At 43.9% G+C, this 20,765-nt stretch overlaps 1 protein-coding gene across 9 annotated transcripts in view; it reads left to right on the forward strand.

The window, feature by feature from the left end:
* ZMYND8 (zinc finger, MYND-type containing 8) overlaps positions 1–20,765 on the forward strand; it is a 165,015-nt gene that overhangs the window by 76,944 nt on the left and 67,306 nt on the right. For 7 of the 9 annotated variants that reach the window (XM_011983739.1, XM_011983743.1, XM_011983741.1 and 4 more), the window contains 5 exons: positions 1,294–1,381; positions 4,307–4,362; positions 8,259–8,336; positions 9,695–9,810; positions 14,879–15,360. In XM_011983739.1, the coding sequence (XP_011839129.1) occupies positions 1,294–1,381; positions 4,307–4,362; positions 8,259–8,336; positions 9,695–9,810; positions 14,879–15,360 (820 nt within the window). Of the gene's footprint in view, positions 1–1,293; positions 1,382–4,306; positions 4,363–5,749; positions 5,882–8,258; positions 8,337–9,694; positions 9,811–14,878; positions 15,361–20,765 lie in introns of all 9 variants that reach the window. The other 2 variants (XM_011983747.1, XM_011983748.1) reach the window with 1 other exon arrangement.

Below are 20,765 nucleotides of genomic sequence, written 5' to 3' on the forward strand. Positions count from 1 at the left end.
GGCCGGATCTCAGCTCACTGCCAGCTCCGCCTCCCAGGTTTACGCCATTCTCCTGCCTCAGCCTCCCGAGTAGCTGGGACTACAGGCGCCTGCCACCTCACCTGGCTAGTTTTTTGTATTTTTTTGAGTAGGGACAGGGTTTCACCATGTTAGTCAGGATGGTCTCGATCTCCTGACCTCGTGATCCGCCCATCTCGGCCTCCCAAAATGCTGGGATTACAGGCTTGAGCCACCGCGCCCGGCCAAATGCCTGAAGGTTTTAAAAGTTGATGCTGAAATTCCACGCTGAAAATGACACTTGGAACACTTTAGATTGTCCACATCAAACTGATGCTGATTTTCAAACTGTTTGCAGCAAAATATGGGCAGTGAAATGCATCCATAAGGAAGAAACATTACTTCATATTGTCTTCCCTGATAACTCCCAAACCATAAATCTAGTCTGTTTTTAGGAAATTGCACATACCTTCATGGTGTGGTGGAAAAAGGAGGCATTCAAAAGAGATGGAGTTGGAAACCTAACTTTATAAGTTAAGAGCTGTGGAATTTTAGGTAACGTTCCTTAACATTACTGTACCTCAGTTTGCCTTTCTGTAAAATGGGTATGATAATAAGTACTTCATTAAATTATTGTGAGGTTTGTGTGAGACCATAAGACTAATAATAAATAATGTAAAAATATATGAAATGTCCTGTTTGGCCGGGCGCGGTGGCTCACACCTGTAATCCCAGCAGTTTGGGAGGCCAAGGTGGGCGGATCACCTGAGGTCAGGAGTTCAAGACCAGCCTGACCGACATGGAGAAACCCTGTCTCTACTTAAAATTAGCTGGGCATAGTGGCACATGCCTCTAATCCCAGCTACTCGGGAGGCTGAGGCAAGGGAATCGCCTGAACCCAGGAGGCGGAGGTTGCAGTGAGCCGAGATTGCGCCACTGCACTCCTGCCTGGGCGATAAGAGCAAAACTCCACCTCCAAAAAAAAAAAAGTAAATAAATAAACTACCCTGTTTATTGAAAGAAGCTACATGATAAATGACAGCTACTATAAGATGAGAAAATTCCAGTTATTGTGATAAATTCAAAGAGTGCATTTTTATAGGGCTATAGATCTAAAAATTAAAAGCATTCTTTAGTCGGTGTGTGGTAGGTTAAAAAGAAGCATCTTGGGAAATGAGTGGAAGAACACTAATTGATTTGGTAAATGACTGCTACAAAAATTATGTGGGGACACAAGAGTCACTGACTGTGGCTTGTCTAGACTCACTGATTATGCTCTATCGCTTTTCTTCCCAGAATGCGAAAAAGAAAATGTATGGCTGCACAGAAGCCTTCCTGGCTGATGCAAAGTGGATTTTGCACAACTGCATCATTTATAATGGGGGTGAGTGGCTTAGATGACTCCTAAGAAAGAGAGTATGCTGTATATGTGTTGTACAAATTCCTGCCCTTCATCAAAAATCAGGCTCGTAATTCATACTGAGAATACTTGTGTATCGATTGTGCTAATATGTGTGAATAGGAGGCAGTGACCAAGTTCATTTTAAGGTATGAGCTGACATCTAAATTGGCTCGCGGCTGCATGGTGCTGCTACCTTTTAGTGTTGTTTCTACAAACCTTGTTTTAATGGAAGTATAATTGCATAAAATAAAACACAGATTTTATGTTTACGTTCGTTGAATTTGACAAATGTGTAACCACAAGATCCAGAACATTCCTATCAGCCTGTTGGATTCTCATACATGCCCTTTTCTAGGAAACCCACTCTCAAGAGGAACCCCTCTCAACAGTTCTGCTTTGTGTTAGGGTAGATTAGCTTTGCTTCTTGTAGAATTTCATATAATTGGAGTCCAAGGTAGTGCTCTTGTGTGTCTGGCTGCTGTCATACAGTGTAATATTTTGAGGAGTCATCTGTGTTATGTGTTATTAGTGGTTCCTTTTTTTTTGGTTGCTGACTGATTTTTCTTTTCATCCGATCAATATGCCGCCATTCATCCATTTACCTAGTTGATGCTGATGGATGTTTGGGTTGTTTTCAGCTTTGGGCTGTTAGGAATAAGCTGCTGTGAACCTGCTTGTGCAAGTCTTTGCATGGACATAGGTTTTTCTTTCTCTTGGGCAAATACCTAGGAGTGGTGTTGCCATCTCAGGGAGTAGGTTTTTATTTAACTTAGTACGTTTCACCAAACTGTTTTTGCAAAGTGGTTCTATCATTTTACATTCTGCCAGCAGGGTACATTAGATTTTTCTTTAGCTCCACACAATATAAGGCGGACACTTGATATTGTCTGCCTTTTAAATTTTACCTGTTCTTGAAGGTGTAAAGTATTATGTCATGATGGTTTTAGTTTGCCTTTTCCTAATGATCAGTGTCTTTTCCTGTGCTTACTAGTAACTTGTATGTCTTTGTTTGTAAACATCTATTCAGATATTTTGTTCATTGCAAAAAGAGGATTATTTATTTATTTATTTATTTTGAGACAGAGTCGCACTTAGTCGCCCAGGCTGGAGTGCCGTGGTGTGATCTTGGCTCGCTGAAACCTCCATCTCCTGGGTTGAAGTGATTCTCGTTCCTCAGCCTCCTGAGTAGCTGGGATTACAGGCATGTGCCACCACACCCGGCTAATTTTTTGTATTTTTAGTAGAGATGGGGTTTCACCATGTTGGCCAGGCTGGTGTTGAACTCCTGACCTCAAGTGATTTGCCTGCCTTGGCCTCCCAAAGTGTTGGGATTACAGGTGTGAGAGACCGTGCCAGCCTGTTTGCTAGTGTTTAAGGAAAGATATATGTATATCTGCTTTACGCACATATACTGCATTATTAACTATAGCAGGGCTGAGAGTGAAAGGCGGGGAAAAAGGTGAGGCACTAGGCATTAAGAATGTGTGGGCCAGGGGCAGTGGCTCACGCCTATAATCACAGCACTTTGGGAGTCTGAGGCGGGCGGATCACTTGAGTCGGGTTCAAGACCAGCTTGGCCAACATGGTGAAACCCTGTCTCTACTAAAAATACCAAAATTAGTTGAGTGTGGTGGTGCATGCCTATGATCCCAGCTACTCTGGAGGCTGAGGTGCAAGAATCACTTCAACCTAGGAGGCAGAGGTTGCAGTGAGCTGAGATCTGCGCCCCTGCACTCCAACCTGGGTGACAGAACGAGACTCCATCTCAAGAAAAAAAAAGAATTTATGTAAAGATTATATACTCAAATATATAGAAAGGCCCAGCCTATCAGATTATATAAACAAGTGGATGAGGTCAGGTAGAAGAACAAAAACATTAGCACAAGCCAAGAAGGCTGCAGGTCAAGTGATGTGCTGTGGATCATGGAGAACAGAGAACTCCTACCTGGACTGGAAAGGTTGCTGTTGGCAGCTCCAGTGCTCCATTGATTATAGTTATCGGATCTTCTGAGTTTTCAAGGCAAACCAGAAATGTAGGTATATTGTGTGTTTGTGTGTGTGAAATCTTGATGTCAACAAATTTACAACTTCTAAAAATACCATAACGTTGAAAGAAGACATGACTTTTGGACCATCTTGTCCTCTGGTTTAGTGTAGAGTTAGACCTGGGGCTAGATGGTTACTTTTTTAGCTAAGTAATGTAAATTATGACTCCTGAACCTTGGCTTACTCATTCATTAAATGGGCACATTTTATTCCTGCTTCCTAATTGGCTTCTTGAGAGGAGCTGAGAAGAAAATGTGTGTGTGTGTGTGTGTGTGTGTGTGTGTGTGTGTGTGTGTGTGTGGCTTTTTTCTAGAGATGGGGTCTTGCTAAAAAGTTGCCCAGGCTGGTCTTCAACTCCTGGGCTCAAGTGACCTCTCTGCCTTGGCCTCCCAAGGTGTTGGGATTACAGGCATGAGCCACCACATCTGGCCCAAGAAGAAAATGTGTTTTGAAGCACTAGCCACACCAGAGCTATGCAAGAAAATGTCTCTTCTTCTTTCTTTTGGATTCTTCTTGGACTGGCGTCTGGGACAATGGGTAGAATAAGGCCTTTTTTCATTAATTCGAGCCTTTAGAGTGTCAAAGCATTTGAAAAGTATTAATCTATGATCTCTAGGGAAACCCACATAAATTGCTCAGTTGCAGAGAAGATGACATCGAGGTGCCAAAGAGTCATCGACATTGATGGGAAGAATCACATAATGTGAATCACTATTAGAAGCCAGGAACCTCTCGTTTTAACCTTTAAAAGCTTAATCCTGGGGGAAAAGCAAGTAAACACGTTGTTAGTGCAAGTAAAATCCCCAGGCCTGGTGTTGCAGCATTTCCATTAGAATTAATCCTGTTTTCTTATTCCCTTAGGAAATCACAAATTGACGCAAATAGCGAAAGTAGTCATCAAAATCTGTGAACATGAGGTATGTGTTTCCCACTGTCCTGTTTTAGATGCACCCAGAGGGAGGGGATGGGGCAGTGAGGTTTCCATTTGCAGAATCTCCTATTAGGTAGCCAAGGTGATTTTGGAGTTTGTTGAGGCCGTACCCCTACTCTTCAAGGAAAGTAAAAAGAACAAAGAGCGGCCCCAATGTATTATAAAACACCCTTACTGTAGCAGTGATCTAAGGGAGATGGAAAGGATTTTTTGTTTTTTACCCTTGAGTCACCAGGAAGCACTGGGCCTCCTGTCCTTTCCTGATTGCCTAGATAGAACTCGTAATTTCTGACCTTGGCCTCACAGCCTGGTATTGTGTCAGGTCCCTTTTGGTCCTCTTGCAGAAGAGGATTTGATATCTGGGGGCATGGCCTTGACTGCTTCTGGTAGAGTGGCCCAGGTGTCCAGGAGACCCTGTTTTCTTACAAATGCCCATAATTGTGATAGTGTGGATGGAACAGACATCTTAGGCATGTGAGCTGTGAGGCTGTCTGGTGGTTGTGGGACAGGCTCACAGCCAAAGTGGTATGAGGGAGGCTTGCTTTATCAGATCTCATTGTGAGAATAAAAAACTGAGATGGGATGACCTTCAACATGTCAGTGTGCTCTCATTCATTCATAAAGAAAAACTGTTCAGATAGCATTGGGACCCATCCATGTCTTTTTATATAAGGATATATAGATCTAGATCTAGATATATCCAGATAGATAGATAGATACCTGGCCAGGTGCAGTGGCTCACACCTGTAATCCCAGCACTTTGGGAGGCTGAGGCAGGCAGATCACTGGAGTCCAGGAGTTCGAGACCAGCCTGGCCAACATGGCAAAACCCCGTCTCCACTAAAAATACAAAAATTGGCTGGGTGTGGTGGAACACGCCTGTAATCCTAGCTAAACCGGGAGGCTGAGGCAGAAGAATCACTTGAACCTGGGAGGCAGAGGTTGCAGTGAGCTAAGATAGCACCACTACACTCCAGACTGGGTGACAGAGTGAGACTGTCTTCGAGAAAAAAAGAAAACAAGTTATCTATCCATATAAATTTATATATAGATATAGTTATCTATGTATTTTTTGAGGCAGGGTCTCAAATTGTACTGAGTACACCATCACACTCAGCTAATTAAAGCCTGGGTAATTTTTTTAAATTTTTAATAATTTTTTTTTTTTTTTTGTAGAAATGGGGTTTTGCCATGTTGCCCAGGCTGGTCTCAAACTCCTGGGCTCAAGCAATCCTTCTGTCTCAGCCGCCCAAGACTCTGGGAATATAGGCCTCAGCCACCAAGCCCAGCTTATGTCTGTGTATTTATATATAGAGAGTTTTATAAACTGCTTTTTCACTTAGTTTATTTTATGTATTTTCTCTGTTTCCTAGGTAATTAAACTCGTAGGAAGAACAGAATTTTTCATGGCTGTATAGTATTACATACAACTCATGGACATTCATTTAATTACTCCTCTTGTCATTAAGTAGTACCCAGTTTTATCAGCATTTTAAGTTAACAAGGTGATGAATATCATTGTGCGTTTGATGATTTCCTTAGTTTAATTTTTAGAAATAAAATTACTATGAGGCTGTGAACATGTCAGATGTTCCAATTACAATGAGGGTATGTCCTTTCCAATATTGGGAGTTGTAATTACAAAACTGTATGTATATATGTGCCCCCTTGCCCCAACGATGTAATTTGTAAAAACAGTAGGCATCTGGCTGGGTGTGGTGGCTCATGCCTGTAATCCCAGCACTTTGGGAGGCCGAGGTGGGCGGATCACGAGGTCAGGAGATCGAGACCATCCTCGCTAACACGGTGAAACCCCGTCTCTACTAAAAATACAAAAAATTAGCCAGGCGTGGTAGCGGGTGCCTGTAGTCCCAGCTACTCGGGAGGCTGAGGCAGGAGAATGGCATCAGCCTGGGAGGTGGAGGTTGCAGTGAGCCGAGATCGTGCCACTGCACTCCAGCCTCGGCGACAGAGTGAGACTCTTATCTCCAAAAAAAAAAAACCAGAAAACAAACAAACAAAATAGTAGGCATCTTACTGTGATTTTAGTTTTCATTTCCTTGACGACAAGTCATACGGGCTATTTTGGATATGTTCCTTTGGAACAGCCCAGAAGTAAACTAGGCTAGAAGCAGGAGGTGTACTTTGCCATCCATGCATTTGTTCGCACATTCATTCACTTACTTACTCACTGACCTGTGAAGTCCGTTAGTCTTATAATTATTGAGCACCTATTACATATATGGCACCTTGCATGATGATAAGAGTTAAAGAGAAGAATAAGGCTGATAATGGTAGAAAGGAATAACAAATATCAGTGCAGTGGTGACCTGCATGGATTTTGGAGCCCGACTGCCTGGGTTCAAATCTTGACCATGCCACTTTGTTGCTGTAAGACCTTGGGTGGGTTACTTAACTTTTTGGGGCCTCATTTTTTTTTTAATCTCATGGGGTGTATGGGATAAATGAGTTAATACTTACAGAATTCTTAGAATGCTACCAGCACAGTCTTCAATAAGTCTTCAATAAATGTTAATGGGCGAAATTGATTACTCTGTCACTTGAAGCACTTTACATTTATCTCATTTAATTTCTTATAACAGCCCTTTGTGGTGGGTGCTGCTTTTTTTTTCTCTTCAATACATCAACAAGTTGGGGCTCCGAGAAGAGAAGCAGCTTACCCTAAAGTCACAGAGCTAGTAAATGGTGGAGTCTGACTTGAGATCCAAGAAGGGAGCTTCTGGGGTCTTTGGCTCTAAGCCACAATGTTACTCTAGGGGAATGTACTTTCTTATGAGAGAAAAGGACAATAAGTTAATTGAATTTTCAGATTGTTGTCAGTGAAGATGAAATAGGGCAACGTGGTATTAATTAGCTACTGTGGACATAGAATTGAGCTTGGCAAGCAGAGCAGGCCACAGTGGCTGGAAGGGGTTGGGGAACCGAGCTGCTGCAAGGTAAGTCCAGACAGGTGGGCTAAGGCCCGATCACATGTGGCTTTGAAGGAACCTGTCAGGTCATTAGACTTCACTGTTAGTTTCTCAGCTTGGTACTGCTGACACTTAGGGCTAGAGAATTCTTAGTTGCAGGGACTATCGTGTACCTCTTAGATTCCAGTAGTCCCCCCTCCCTCCTTTGGCCCACTTGTGACAATCAAAAATGTCTCCAGACATTGCTGTGTGATCCCTGTGGGTGGGGGGAATGGTTCAAGCGCTCTGACAGAGAACTACTGGGTATAATGGGAAGTCACTGGGGGCTTTTAAGCAGGGGAAGGACAAGATCAGTTTTATTCTATAAAAGGTGGCTCTGGGTTAGGCCCGGTGGCTCACACCTGTAATCCCAGCACTTTGGGAGGTTGAGGTGGGTGGATCACTTGAGGCCAGGCGTTTGAGACTAGCCTGGCCAACATAGTGAAACGCTGTCTCTACTAAAAAATACAAAAATTAGCTGGGCGTGGTGGTGTACACCTGTAATCTCTGCTACTTGGGAGGCTGAGGCATGAGAATCACTTGGACCCGGGAGGCGAAAGTTGCAGTGTGCCCCGATTGGGCCACTGCACTCCAGCCTGGGCAACAGAGTGAAACTCAGGAGGAAAAAAAAAAAGATGGCTGTGGCTGCTCTGCAGAGAATGTCTATAATGGGGGTAAAAGTGGAAGCAGGTGACATGGGGAATTAGCTGTTGCACTGGTCCAGAGAGAAAGGACTATGGCTTGGAGTGGGTGGAAGCACTGGGAGTGATGCATAGCGGTTGGATTCACCTCCAAGGTGTTCCCTCTGTGGAACTTTAAAACATCGTAACCTTCAAAATCATCAAGCATTGATTGAGGTCCACAAGAGATCCACCTCTGGGGTGACACATTCTAATGTATTTTTGCTTTACAGATGAATGAAATCGAAGTATGTCCAGAATGTTATCTAGCTGCTTGCCAAAAACGAGATAACTGGTTTTGTGAGCCTTGTGTAAGTTGGATTTACTTTGCTTGTTTCATTTATGGAACCCTGTGCCTTGGATGACTACCCCGAGACAGCTTTTTCCAGGTGGCTTATTAGATGAAACTTTGGATGGAGTTTTAAGATAATTTTTTGCTGATAAAGTTATGGCAGAGGGAAAGCAATCCAGGTAGGATAAACCTCTTAGGCTGAAAGTTCATGTGCCAGAGATAGCATCATGGTTTCCTGGGTTGATTAGCCTGGGCAGACTGCAAGATGCAGCATAAAAGGGAGCTCATCAGAGATGTGGGATGCAGCAAAGCTGTTCAGATAATAAGATGAGCTTAAATCAGTGTGTGATTTACAAATCATGTTGGTTCTATTTTAAGAGGTTTGAAAATACTTCCCTGGATTAACTCCATAGTTCCTCCAAAACATGGTTCCTTGGGGAAATAAAGTCACCCTAGTTTCCCCATGTATCTGCCTTTTTCAGACTAGGGTACTGCAGAGAGAAGTACATTGTTGGGATGCACTGGTGTGTGTGTTAGTGGGGGTGGCGGGTTGGTATGGGTTCGGAGGCAAGATTAGGCAAGGAAAGTTGAGAAAATACACTTTGCATCTCTTCGTGTCTTTGGAGATTAACATGGGAATAGCAAAGGCTCTGCATAGCCTTCAATAAAGAATAAAGGTAGCAAAATACTGCCCCTTATCAGACGCTAGGTATGATGCACATTTAATCCAAATGTAACAGAAGGTACTGGCGTCATTGTCTCTGTGTGTATGTTGCACAGAAAGGTGAAATGTCTTGCTCGTGCCTGCCCAGGTAATAATGGTACAGCTAGGATCCAACCCTGGTTTAGTCATCGTTCTTTTTTTTTTTTTTTTTTGAAGTGGAGTTTCGAGCTGTTGCCCTGGCTGGAATGCAGTGGCGTGATCTTGGCTCACTGCAACCTCCGCCTCCTGGGTTCAAGTGATTCTCCTGCCTCAGCCTCTTGAGTAACTGGAACTAACAGTGCTACCACGTCCGGCTAATGTTTCTGTTTTTAGTAGAGATGGGATTTCACCATGTTGGCCAGGCTGGTCTCGAACTCCTGACCTCAGTGATCCACCGCCTTGGCCTTCCAGAGTGCTGGGATTACAGGCGTGAGCCACCGGGCCTGGACTTCATTCAGCTTTTAATTTCACCATTTAACTCCGTTTGCAGTTTTGTCCAGGTGTCTTGGCCACACACCTTTTAGGGAATACCACACGGGCCGACCCTGCTCGAAACTGTTTTTCCACTCATGGCCTATGTCCCACAATCCTGCTTCATCCTCACACACCAAACTTTGGTGGGTATCTTGCTGTCAGATATGTACAAACTCTGGATCTTGTTTTTCTTTTCCTAGAGCAATCCACATCCTTTGGTCTGGGCCAAACTGAAGGGGTTTCCATTCTGGCCTGCAAAAGCTCTGAGAGATAAAGATGGGCAGGTCGATGCCCGATTCTTTGGACAACATGACAGGTGGGAGTTAATAACAGGCTTGGAACATGTAGCTTTCACTGAACTTTGATACTCTTATTAGGTAAGAAAAGAATTGGAGGCTGTAGCTATTATTCTGATTATTGTCATGATACCAACCATTGATCTTGTTGTTGAAATAAATTTCCTGTGGTATGTTAAGCTTGGTAATGGTGTGGACTAGTTTTCTCAGGTGTGTTAGAAAGTCATCTTACTTTACTGGGTCTGTTGATGAAACCAAAATTGGAATGGGTTCTGTGGCTGTTTGAAGTGCTGCTCTTCTTTTTTGTTTTGTTTTGGTTTTTGGGAGGGGGTTTCTGAAGTAAATTAAACCTCCATGGAAACTGCTTTCCAAATCATTTTTTCAAAGATTAGAAGTAGTTTCCTAGATTGCCAGTAAATGAATCTCTTATGATCATGCTGAGTAGTTCTCTCCTGTTCCCTTTTCTCTGAAGCTACAATGGGAAATTATAAGGGGTTGCTGTTTTGACAGGTGTGAGCCCTCCCTCTCAGCCTTCCTGCCCTCCCCTTCCCCTCGGCACGCGGCAGAGTGAATTATTCCAGCTAATAGCAGTTCCCTGTAGAGCAGAGCCCGCTGCGTGCTTGAGAACAACAGGTAGGCAGAGATGAGCAGTGGTTAATATCTTAGTTCTTTTTTATCAAGTTATGATTAAGTAAGGCAAAGACCCTTTTGAAGCCCTACCGATTGGTTTGAGAAAGCGTGTTAGTGTGTAGGGGAGACTACTTAAGATACATATACTACAAATTACGTACACACACAGAGTGTCCAGAAGCTGAAATTTGTTTTCCCTGCTAAATTTTGCTAGTCGTCTTGCAGACCAAAAGAGTGAATTCCCAAAGCAAACTCATGTACTAGGAATCCCAACAGTCTACTGTCAGAAGACAAAATGGAAATTATTGAGATGGTGCTGGATTTGGTAGGAAGTATTGCACCTTGACTTTAATTCCTTTATTCTTTCATTCAAAGAAATACATATTTGATGCCTGCTGCATGCCAGGCTGTGTAGTGGAGGTTGGTGATTCAATGTTGCTGCCCATGTGAAGGCTGACATCCTAGCGGGGAAGGAGGATGATACACAAGTGAACTAATAGGCAAGATAATCTCAGATCAGGAGGTAGTGGTGGGGGTCTGGTACGAAGATCTGGGATGAGGGACCAGGAAGAGCAGAGGCTTGGGAGGGGAAGGGCTGAGGCTGAGAGGGTTCAGGAAATGCTGGGAGGATAGTGGGATTTAAACAGGGTCAGGGGAGGAGTGGATGCTTGGAGCTGCAGTTAGAGGGCTAGGCAGGAGTTTCTTTTTTATTTGAAGAGCAGGAGGAATTGGTGACAGGCTGTACATCCCTCCTCTTCATCAGAGCATAAGAAATGTGAACCATCTTGATGATGTGGGATTCTTACTCTATAGGTTGATACAGTATGAGTAGATATACTTAGGACACAGGCAGGATGGGAGAAAATAATACCTACCCCCTTGTACCCAGTATTCCCAGACTCTTAGGGTTGATGGCTTTAGTCTCTCAGCTGTGACTGCTCTGCAGGGACCTCTCTCTCTCACCCGTCAGACAGCCACTGAAGGTGGCTTACAGAGCATGAAGAACGGTGTGTGAGTTGGTCAGCTCTGTGTGCAGAAGCTGTTTCCCAAAAGCTTTTGTGTGTTTAGGTCTTGGTTCTGGATGAGAGCTGTCGTGGAAGCTGACCCCCTTCTGTTTGTGAAAAAGAAAGCAGCATGGGTCTGATGGTCGCCAGTTTCCTAGCCCCTCTTAGCACCTGCTTTAAGGGAGTATACCGCATTGTTCGGCTTGTTTTGGGTGAGGGGATCCCCTGTAGGGAGTTGTTCAGGACCTTCCACAGTGGTAGAGAAACAACTTTGGAGGTCTTGAGATGTTTTAGTAGGCTTTGGGCAGGGAGTCTCTGACCACCATTCTTTTTTTTTTTGGAACAAAGTCTTGATTTGTCACCTAGGCTGGTGTATGCAGTGGCGAGATCTCGGCTCACTGCAGCCTCCCCCTCCTGGGTTCAAGCCTTTCTCCTGCCTCAGCCTCCTAAGTAGCTGGGTCTACAGGCATGTGCCACTATGCCCGGCTAATTTTTTGTGTTTTCAGTAGAGACGGGGTCGCCATGTTGCCCAGGCTGGTCTTGAACTCCTGGATTCAACCGATCCATTCTGCCTTGGCCTCCCAGAGTGCTGGGATTACAGGCGTAAGCCACTGTGCCTGGCCTAGTTTTTTATTATAGGTGCACAGTTATATAAAAATATAGGAAATATTTTATTAAATGCCTGCAGAGTAAAAAAAAAAAAAAAAAAGCGGACACCAACCAATTGCCTACTATGTACTGGGCAGTGTTTTAAGAGCTTTTTTGTGGAAGCTGCTTTTATGTCTGTTTTATCAATAAGAAAACTTAAGGTCAGAGAGTGCCTAGGGTCACATAGCTAGGGAGAAGCCATCATGGGGTCAGAACTCAGATAATGTGAAGCTGGATATTGTCCCTTGCAGAGACTCATTTTGTCAAGCAAATCTAATTTCCCTTGAAATACTTCCTGGGCTTGTTTTTATTTATTTATTTATTTGAGAAGGGGGTCTTGCTCTGTCACCAGGCTTGTTTTATTTATTTATTTATTTATTTATTTATTTGAGGCGGGGGCTCGCTTTGTCGCCCAGCATGGAGTGCAGTGACTTGTTCAAGCAATTCTTCCAGCTCAGCCTCCAGAGTAGTTGGGATTATAGGGGCGTGCCGACACATCCGGCTAATTTTTCCATTTTTAGTAGAGACTGGGTTTCACTGTGTTGGCCAGGCTGGTCTTGAACTCCTGACTTCCACCTCTGCTTCCCAAAGTGCTGGGATTACAGGTGTGAGCCACCATGCCCAGCCCTGGGCTTGTTTTAAAGAAAAGAGACTCTTTTTTCTTCCCTGCCAAGCAATTTCATGGAAAATACTTGCAGGGAGGGAACAGTGAGGGCTTTGGATAGTGGGCAGAAGTGTGTGGGTGAGGTGGGTGTGGAGCAGGTGGGGGGTTCGAGGTTATGATACCAGGACCATCTGGTGATAAGCTCCTGGTGGCCCTGCCTCTTGATTCTCCAGTTAAGGACTCACTCTCCTTTTTCTCAGTGACAGAGCTGAGACTAGCTCAGGAAGGGGGAGTCATTTGCCCTGGGACAGCCCTGGAGACCCCGATGCCTTCTCAGATCTGTCCTGTCTAGTAGTCCTGATATGTGCCCGCTCACTTTGAATGCAGAATCTCACCGTGAGGCAAACTCTTACCTTGAGGGCATCTGGCTTCTATTCTGCTCTGTCCCTTTTGCTGGAGGTATGGTTTTTCAGGTTTCAGCAGAAAGACAGCAGTCAGAATGGATGAGAAGCTGGTGATTTCCAGCACTCTGATAGAGCAGATCGATATTTTTGGGGTGTTTAGTTTTAGTTTGTGTTGTGATCTGGTATCCCCAAACCTTGCGAACAATCCGCCTGTATTCTGAATTCTGTCCCAGGGATATGCTTTATCTCTCCTGGGTTGTTTTCTCTTAGATGCCAACTGTTGAAATGGGGGTAAAATGTAACATAAGAAGTCTGTTTTTCCTTCTTCTCTTTAAAATGCTGGAGGATGTGACAGTGTTGGGTCCAGATTCCTACATGGTTGCTTTGGACAGCAGCTGAGTAGTTACTGCTTTCTCCCTTTCCACCAGACGTGAGTTTTCTGCTTCTGCAAAGTCCCCTTTGTTCCCTACTGCTTTCTACCGGGCTTGAGTTCGTGGTCTGTGAAATCTAAAAGGCCACCTTGGAGGTTGGGTGCGGTGGCTCACACCTACGATCCCAGCTCTTGGGGGGGCCAAGGTGGGAGGATTGCTTGAGTTCAGGAGTTCAAGACCATCCTGGGTAATGTAGCAAGACCCCATCTCTACAAAAGTATACAAAAATTAAAAATGATCTGGGTGTGTTGTGGTGTGTGCCTGTACCCCAAGCTACTTGAGAGGCTGATCTGGGAGGATTCCCTGAGTCCAGGAGTTCGAGGCTGTAGTGAGCCTTGATCATGCTTCTGCTTTCCAGCTTGGGGGACAGAGGGAAACCTAGTCTCTTAAAAAAACAAACCAAAAAGGCCAGGCGCGGTGGCTCACACCTGTAATCCCAGCACTTTGGGAGGCTGAGGTGGGTGGATCATGAGGTCAGGAGTTCAAGACCAGCCTGGCTAACATATAGTGAAACACCATCTCTACTAAAAATACAAAAATTAGCTGGGCATGGTGGCACACACCTGTAGTTCCAGCTACTTGGGAAGCTGAGGCAGGAGAATTGCTTGAACCCCAGGAGGCGGAGGTTGTGGTGAGCTGAGATAGTGCCACTGCACTCCAGCCTGGGCGACAGAGCGGGTCTCCGTCTCAAATAAATAAATAAATAAATTATAAACCAAAAAATCCCCCACGAAAGCCCTCCTTGGAAAGCTTATTCTCACCAGTTTTCCCAGCCAGGAACTGTGTTGAGGCCAGTGGGGTATGGACGTTAGGAAGATGGAACTGGCCTGGGATGGGGGGTGGAAAGTATACGCCTGGAGGCTAATGGGCTCCTTTTTCAGTGATTTTCTATGTGAACTATCTCACATTCAAAAACATGTGCCTTCTTTTAGGAACGCAGTATTCCAAAGTTTCCTTCTGGTCCTATTTAGAATGGCAGTGGGAAAAGAAAACTCTTTATGTCTGAGTGCGACCTGAGGAATAAGTCTCTTTTCAGAAGTGTTGTTGGATGCAGTGGCTGATTTATTTTTCTCTACCAAGAGAAAACGAAAGAGGATTGTTTCTTTAATGGCTCACAATGACTAAGTCTATTGCACCTTTAAATGTTTTAGCTGAAGTTTTGTTGTTCATGTTCTGTTATGGTAGAACTTGCTTGTTAAATGGATCAGTAATTAATCCTTCAAACCAAGTTTTTTTTTTTTTTTTTTTTTTAAATAGAATAAGAATCTTGGCAAACATGCTTGGCTAATTTGGTTCACATCAAGAAAAAAGCAGTCTTCGAAATTACTGAAGTTGACTTAAACTCTCTCTATCTTTTGCCCTCCTAGGGCCTGGGTTCCAATAAATAATTGCTACCTCATGTCTAAAGAAATTCCTTTTTCTGTGAAAAAGACTAAGAGCATCTTCAACAGTGCCATGCAAGAGATGGAGGTTTACGTGGAGAACATCCGCAGGAAGTTTGGGGTTTTTAATTACTCTCCATTCAGGACACCCTACACACCCAACAGCCAGTACCAAATGCTGCTCGATCCCACCAACCCCAGTGCTGGCACTGCCAAGATAGACAAGCAGGAGAAGGTCAAGCTCAACTTCGACATGACGGCGTCCCCCAAGATCCTGATGAGCAAGCCCGTGCTGAGTGGGGGCACAGGCCGCCGGATTTCCTTGTCGGATATGCCGCGCTCCCCCATGAGCACAAACTCTTCCGTGCACACAGGCTCTGATGTGGAGCAGGATGCCGAGAAGAAGGCCACATCCAGCCACTTCAGCGCGAGTGAGGAGTCCATGGACTTCCTGGATAAGAGCACAGGTCAGCTCCGTGTGGGGAAGTGGGGAGGAGGCCCCTTGGACACGGGGGTTTCCCATGGGTACATACCTGGTGGGCCCAAGCAGGTGAGCAATCGTGGGGAACTGTAGGGGACCACAGAGCAGATTTTCAAGAAGTCACCAGATGGAATTCTTCCTGCTAGGGACCCAGAAATGAGAAAAGTGTCTCCAAAAGGCCACCTGGAAGTTATACCTAGAAGTAGATGGAGATGGCCAGAAATCTTTTGGCGTTCTGTTCAAATGTCACTGCATTTTGGATTATTGACTTTCCATAACACAAATAATTTTTAGTTGAAATTGCATTTTTCTGTCAAAACCCTACAGTCATACTAAATGGCACAAATGTGAGAGAAACACATATTATAAAAAGTAATACTTGACCAGGCGCTGTGACTCATGCCTTGTAGTCCCAGCACTTTGGGAGGGCGAGGCAGTCAGATTGCTTTAGCTCGGGAGTTCCAGACCATGCAACAACATGGGCAACATGGCAAAAACCTTGTCTCTACCAAAAATACAAAAATTAGCTGGTCGTGGTGGCATGTGTCTGTAGTCCTAGCTACTCTGGGACTATAGTTGAGGTGGGAGGATTGCCTGAGCCCGAGAGGTTGAGGCTGCAGTGAGCCATGATTGCGCTACTATATTCCATCCTGAAGGTGAAGTGTGACCCCTTGTGAGACCCTGTCTCAAAAAACAAACAAACAAAAAAAGGTAAAAAATAATAGTGCTCTGTCTTCCTAGCGTGATCCCATTCCCTTAAAGGTCATATCCTTTAGTAGTTGTGTCATTGTTTTGTTGGTTTTTTTTTTTGAGATATAGTCTCGCTCTGTTACCCAGACTGGAGTGCAACCTCCACCTCCTGAGTTCAAGTAATTATTGTTCCTCAGCCTCCCGAGTAGCTGGGATTACAGGTGTGCACCATTGAGTCCAGCTAATTTTTGTATTTTTAGTGGAGATGGGGTTTCACCATGTTGGCCTGGCTGGTCTCGAACTCTTGACTTCGAGTAATCCACCCGCCTTGGGCTTCCAAAGTGCTGGGATTACAGGTGTGAGCCACTGTGCTTGGCCCAAAGTCTGAGTTTTAAAGTAAAACCTCTAATTCTTAAATGTCAGGTTTTTAAGTAGAATCTCCAATTATTAAATGTCAGGCTAAAATGTCTTAGAAGATTTTCTAGAATGAATAAAGCAGGTTGGAGTACCAGGTTTAGGCTTCTGGCCAAAGACTTAACCTTGGACAGCCTTTCACACTCAACTTCCTTCCTTAGTCTCTCTCTCTCCCTCCCTTTCTCCCTCCCTTCCTTCACACAGGAATTCTTTAAGGAGCAAACATCAGTTCTTTAAGATACCATGAATGTCCCCAAAAGTTAAAATAATAAGGACTTAGTCAGTTGTGAACTCAAATAATTCTTCTGACTTTGCTTGTGTTGTTTCTTGGGACTTTTTTTTTCTTTTTTCTTTTCCTTGGTTTATTTTCAAGAACTGCTTCTAGCTGCTCCCCAGATGGTAGTAGGAGGGGTAGAGAGAGCCTGTGGCTTTTGGTTCTGTAAAATAAAGGCTGCAGTCTGTCTTTCTTCGTTCTGATTCATAGCCGTGTGGTCCTAGATACTCATGGTTGAGTCGTAGAGTTTTGTTTTGGAATTGACATAATTTGTGTTGACACAGTTTCAGAAAAGTCTTCCTTTTTACCCCCTTGTTTCTGACCAGAGTCCTTAAAAGCTTACTTTGTTCCATGACACGGTTCCATTTAAGCCAAGTTCACAAAACATGGTAGTTAATTACACAAACCCCTGGGCACATTAGTTCCCATAAAGAGCATGCTTTTCAGGAAATGTTTTAAATTTTAACCTTGGCAGCGACTTTGTGAATTAGTGTTGCCTAAACTTTCATTGCCATGGTTTTCTGCCATATTTTATTACATACTTAAATATTAAAATTGTAATGCAGCTTTGTCCTAAGCTAAACACAATGTATAGGCTCATGTGTTTAAATTGCTTGTTGTGGTTTTTCCTAATGTATGTGAAATTAATACATAACTAGTAAAATGAAATGTGGCATATATACGACCATTGGTTCTCCTGTACCACGTTTCAAAAAATTCAGTTTTATAGGAATATAAGAACAGGGATAATGTGTTTAATTTTGCTTTTCTCTTCGCTTGGGAGGTACAAAAGGAGAAAGATAATGACATCAGACTTCCTGGAAAAATACCTCATTCTTTGAGTGGCTTTTTAGGTGAGAAGTTAGTGGAATCCCCCATTTGAGTAGACTTTAAAGTCCCTTTCCTAAAATATAATCTCCTTGCTGGTATGTGCTTAGGTCATTTTAGTAATCATGAATTAGCCAATGTGTAGTGTAGGAAGAGACAGTGATACTGAAAATTATTTTACTCTTACAAATTGCCCCCTTTTCTGTCAGGGGCCAGATAGTATGTATTTTAGGCTTTTTGGGTCTTTTTTCCAACTCTGCAACTATTCAGTCATTGTTGCACTAAAGTAGTCACAAGCTGCTGTAGTCCCAGCTACTGAGGAGGCTGAGCTGGGAGGATCAGTTGAGCCTAGGAGCTTGAGGCCACAATGACCTATGATTGTGCCACTGCACTCCAGCCTGGACAATAGAATGAGACCCCAGCTCAATAAACAGATAGCTAGCTAGATAGAAGAAAATAGAGCAGCCATAGACAGTGTGTGGCTGAGTTCCATTAAAACTTTTTTAATGGATACTGGAATTTATTTATTTATTTAAATTTTTGTATTTTTTGAGACGAAGTCTTGCTCTGTTGCCCAGGCTGGAGTGCAGTACCATGATCTCGGCTCACTGCAGCCTCCACCTCCTGGGTTCAAGTAATCCTCCCACCTCAGCCTCCCGAGTAGCTGGAATTACAGGCGTGTGCTACCATGCCCAGCTGTTCTTTGTGTTTTTAGTAGTGACAGGGTTTCACCATGTTGGCCAGGCTGGTCTCAAATTCCTGACCTCAGGTAATCCGCCCGCCTCGGTCTCCCAAGGTGTCCAGACACTGGAATTTAAATTTCATATAAGTTGCATGTTTCATGAGCTATTAATTCTTTTCCCCCCCAACCATTAAAAAAATGTTAAAATACCTTTCTTCGCTTGCAGGCCAGGCAGGAACAGGTGGTATGCCCAGTTTCACCCTTGAGCTGTAGTTTGCCAACCACTATTACAGACTAAGAGGATTGGAAGAAACTGAGTCAGTCTCCCCATTTTACAGAAGGCAAATTGAGAGCTGTGCAGAGTGTAAGGGAGGTGTGAAAGTCCCCACAGCCAGATTCTGAATCCAGACTGGTTTCCTTTCTCTGCACCCTACTGCCCTCTGCTGTTAGCAGTGATAATAGTATTTAGTGGAGGGAGATGGGAAATTTGTATTTAAATGCTTCCACAGTCAGGATAATATAATTGAGATAAAGCAGTAGTTCATCCAAAATCGTGTAAAAAAATTGCAGTGTCATAGAATAGAAAATAATAGAAGTAGCCTCACCAGTGAAAGTTTTGTAACCAGCAACATAAAACTACAAATTGAAATGTTATTACGTAAAACTTTTACAACAGTGTAGAAATCTTGGTTTTGTTTAGAAGATTGGAGAACTCAGAGCTGTGTGCCTATAATCCTTAGAACTGGATATTTAGCTTTCTAAGGAGCACTTTGCTCAGCTAGAAGCCTTTAACTCACAGTGTCTTATAATCTTGCTAGCTAGATGACCTAAGTGGTTAATATTTTCAGTGATTTTTGTAGTTCCCCCTTTATGTAGACCTCCTGGCCAGAATGGTTACCTTCAGTGGTATTTGCTTGCACGATCTCAATGTAAGGTATTAATATCTATTACAGTCAGAGTCGGGGGGCCTGACATTCACCACCCTCTGGGCTAATAGTCCTTTGGTCTCGTAGCTACACTGAGGGTTACCATTTAAGAAAGGAAAGAGGGTCTGGGTGCGGTGGCTCACACCTGCAGTCCCAGCACTTTGGGAGGCCGAGGCGGGGCGGATCACTTGAGGTCAGGAGATCAAGACCATCCTGGCTAACACATCTCTGCTAAACCCCATCTCTACTAAAAATACAGAAAATTAGCTAGGCATGGTGGCATGCGCCTGTAATCCCAGCTACTCGGGAGGCTGAGGCAGGAGAATTGCTTGAATCCGGGAGGCAGAGCTTGCAGTGAGCTGAGATTGCACCACTGTACTCCAGCCTGGGCAACAGAGTAAAACTCTGTCTCAAAAAAAAAAAAAAAAAAAAAAAAAAGAAAGGAAAGGTTTCATAAACTCCCTTTTTAAAATAATTATGAAATCAATATGTTTTTCTCGTAAAATAGTTCTTAATTACAGAATTTAAAGTCACTGATGGCCGGGCGCAGTGGCTCATGCCTGTAATTCCAGCACTTTGGGAGGCCAAGGTGGGCAGATCACTTGAGGTCAGGAGTTTGAGACCAGCCTGGCCAACATGGCGAAACCCCATCTCTACTAAAAATACAAAAAATTGGCCAGGTGTGGTGGCACACACCTTTAGTCCCAACTATATACGACACTGAGGCAGGAGAATCACTTGAACCCGGGAGGCGGAGGTTGCAGTGAGCTTGACGTGGCGCCACTGCACTCCAGCCTGGGCGACAGAGCAAGACTCCATCTCAATCAATCAATCAGTCAATAAAATAAAGTCACTGATAATCCCACCTCCCACAGCCAGCCCCTAGATTGTGTTTCCAGAGCTTTTTCTATGTTGGTTTATAAGTCCTACTGTTAAACTGAAAGCTCAAATACAGGGATCAGGCAGATACGGCAGTGAGTGAGGTTGGGGAGTGCTAGGTAGAGACTGGGATGAATGAAAGCAGACATACATTTCTCACCATACCTGGTACACATCCTGTGCTTGTGTGTGCACATGGGTGTATAGCACTTAACTCAAGGGGTAGGGACTCTTCTGATACATAGTGCATGCTAGAGGTACTACAGCAGCTTGTGGCTACTTTAGTGGTACAATGAGCTCTTTCATAAGGAAATAACAGTAGTGCAAATGCTGGCACGCACCATGCATCAGAAGAGTCAGTAGCTCTTGGGTGAGTTTTACACACCCATGTTACCCGTAAGTGTTATACACGGCTAATAGGTCACGAGCTCCCAAGACGTTGAGCTAGAGAGTTGTGCCTTTCTGAAAGGGACAAGAGACCATTTCCTCCTGCTGGTTCTTGCCACATAGGAGTATGGGCTCCGTATTGAGAGATTTCTGGTTTTTCTTTTTTCTTTTCTTTTCTTTTTTTTTAGAGAGAGTCTCACTCTGTTGCCCAGATCTCGACTCACTACAAGCTCCACCTCCCAGGTTCATGCCATTCTCTGTATAAGAGACAGGTATAGGCTCATGTGTTTAAATTGCTTGTTGTGGTTTTT

Source organism: Mandrillus leucophaeus, unplaced genomic scaffold (assembly GCF_000951045.1).
Source record: "Mandrillus leucophaeus isolate KB7577 unplaced genomic scaffold, Mleu.le_1.0 Scaffold255, whole genome shotgun sequence".
NCBI lineage: Eukaryota > Metazoa > Chordata > Mammalia > Primates > Cercopithecidae > Mandrillus > Mandrillus leucophaeus.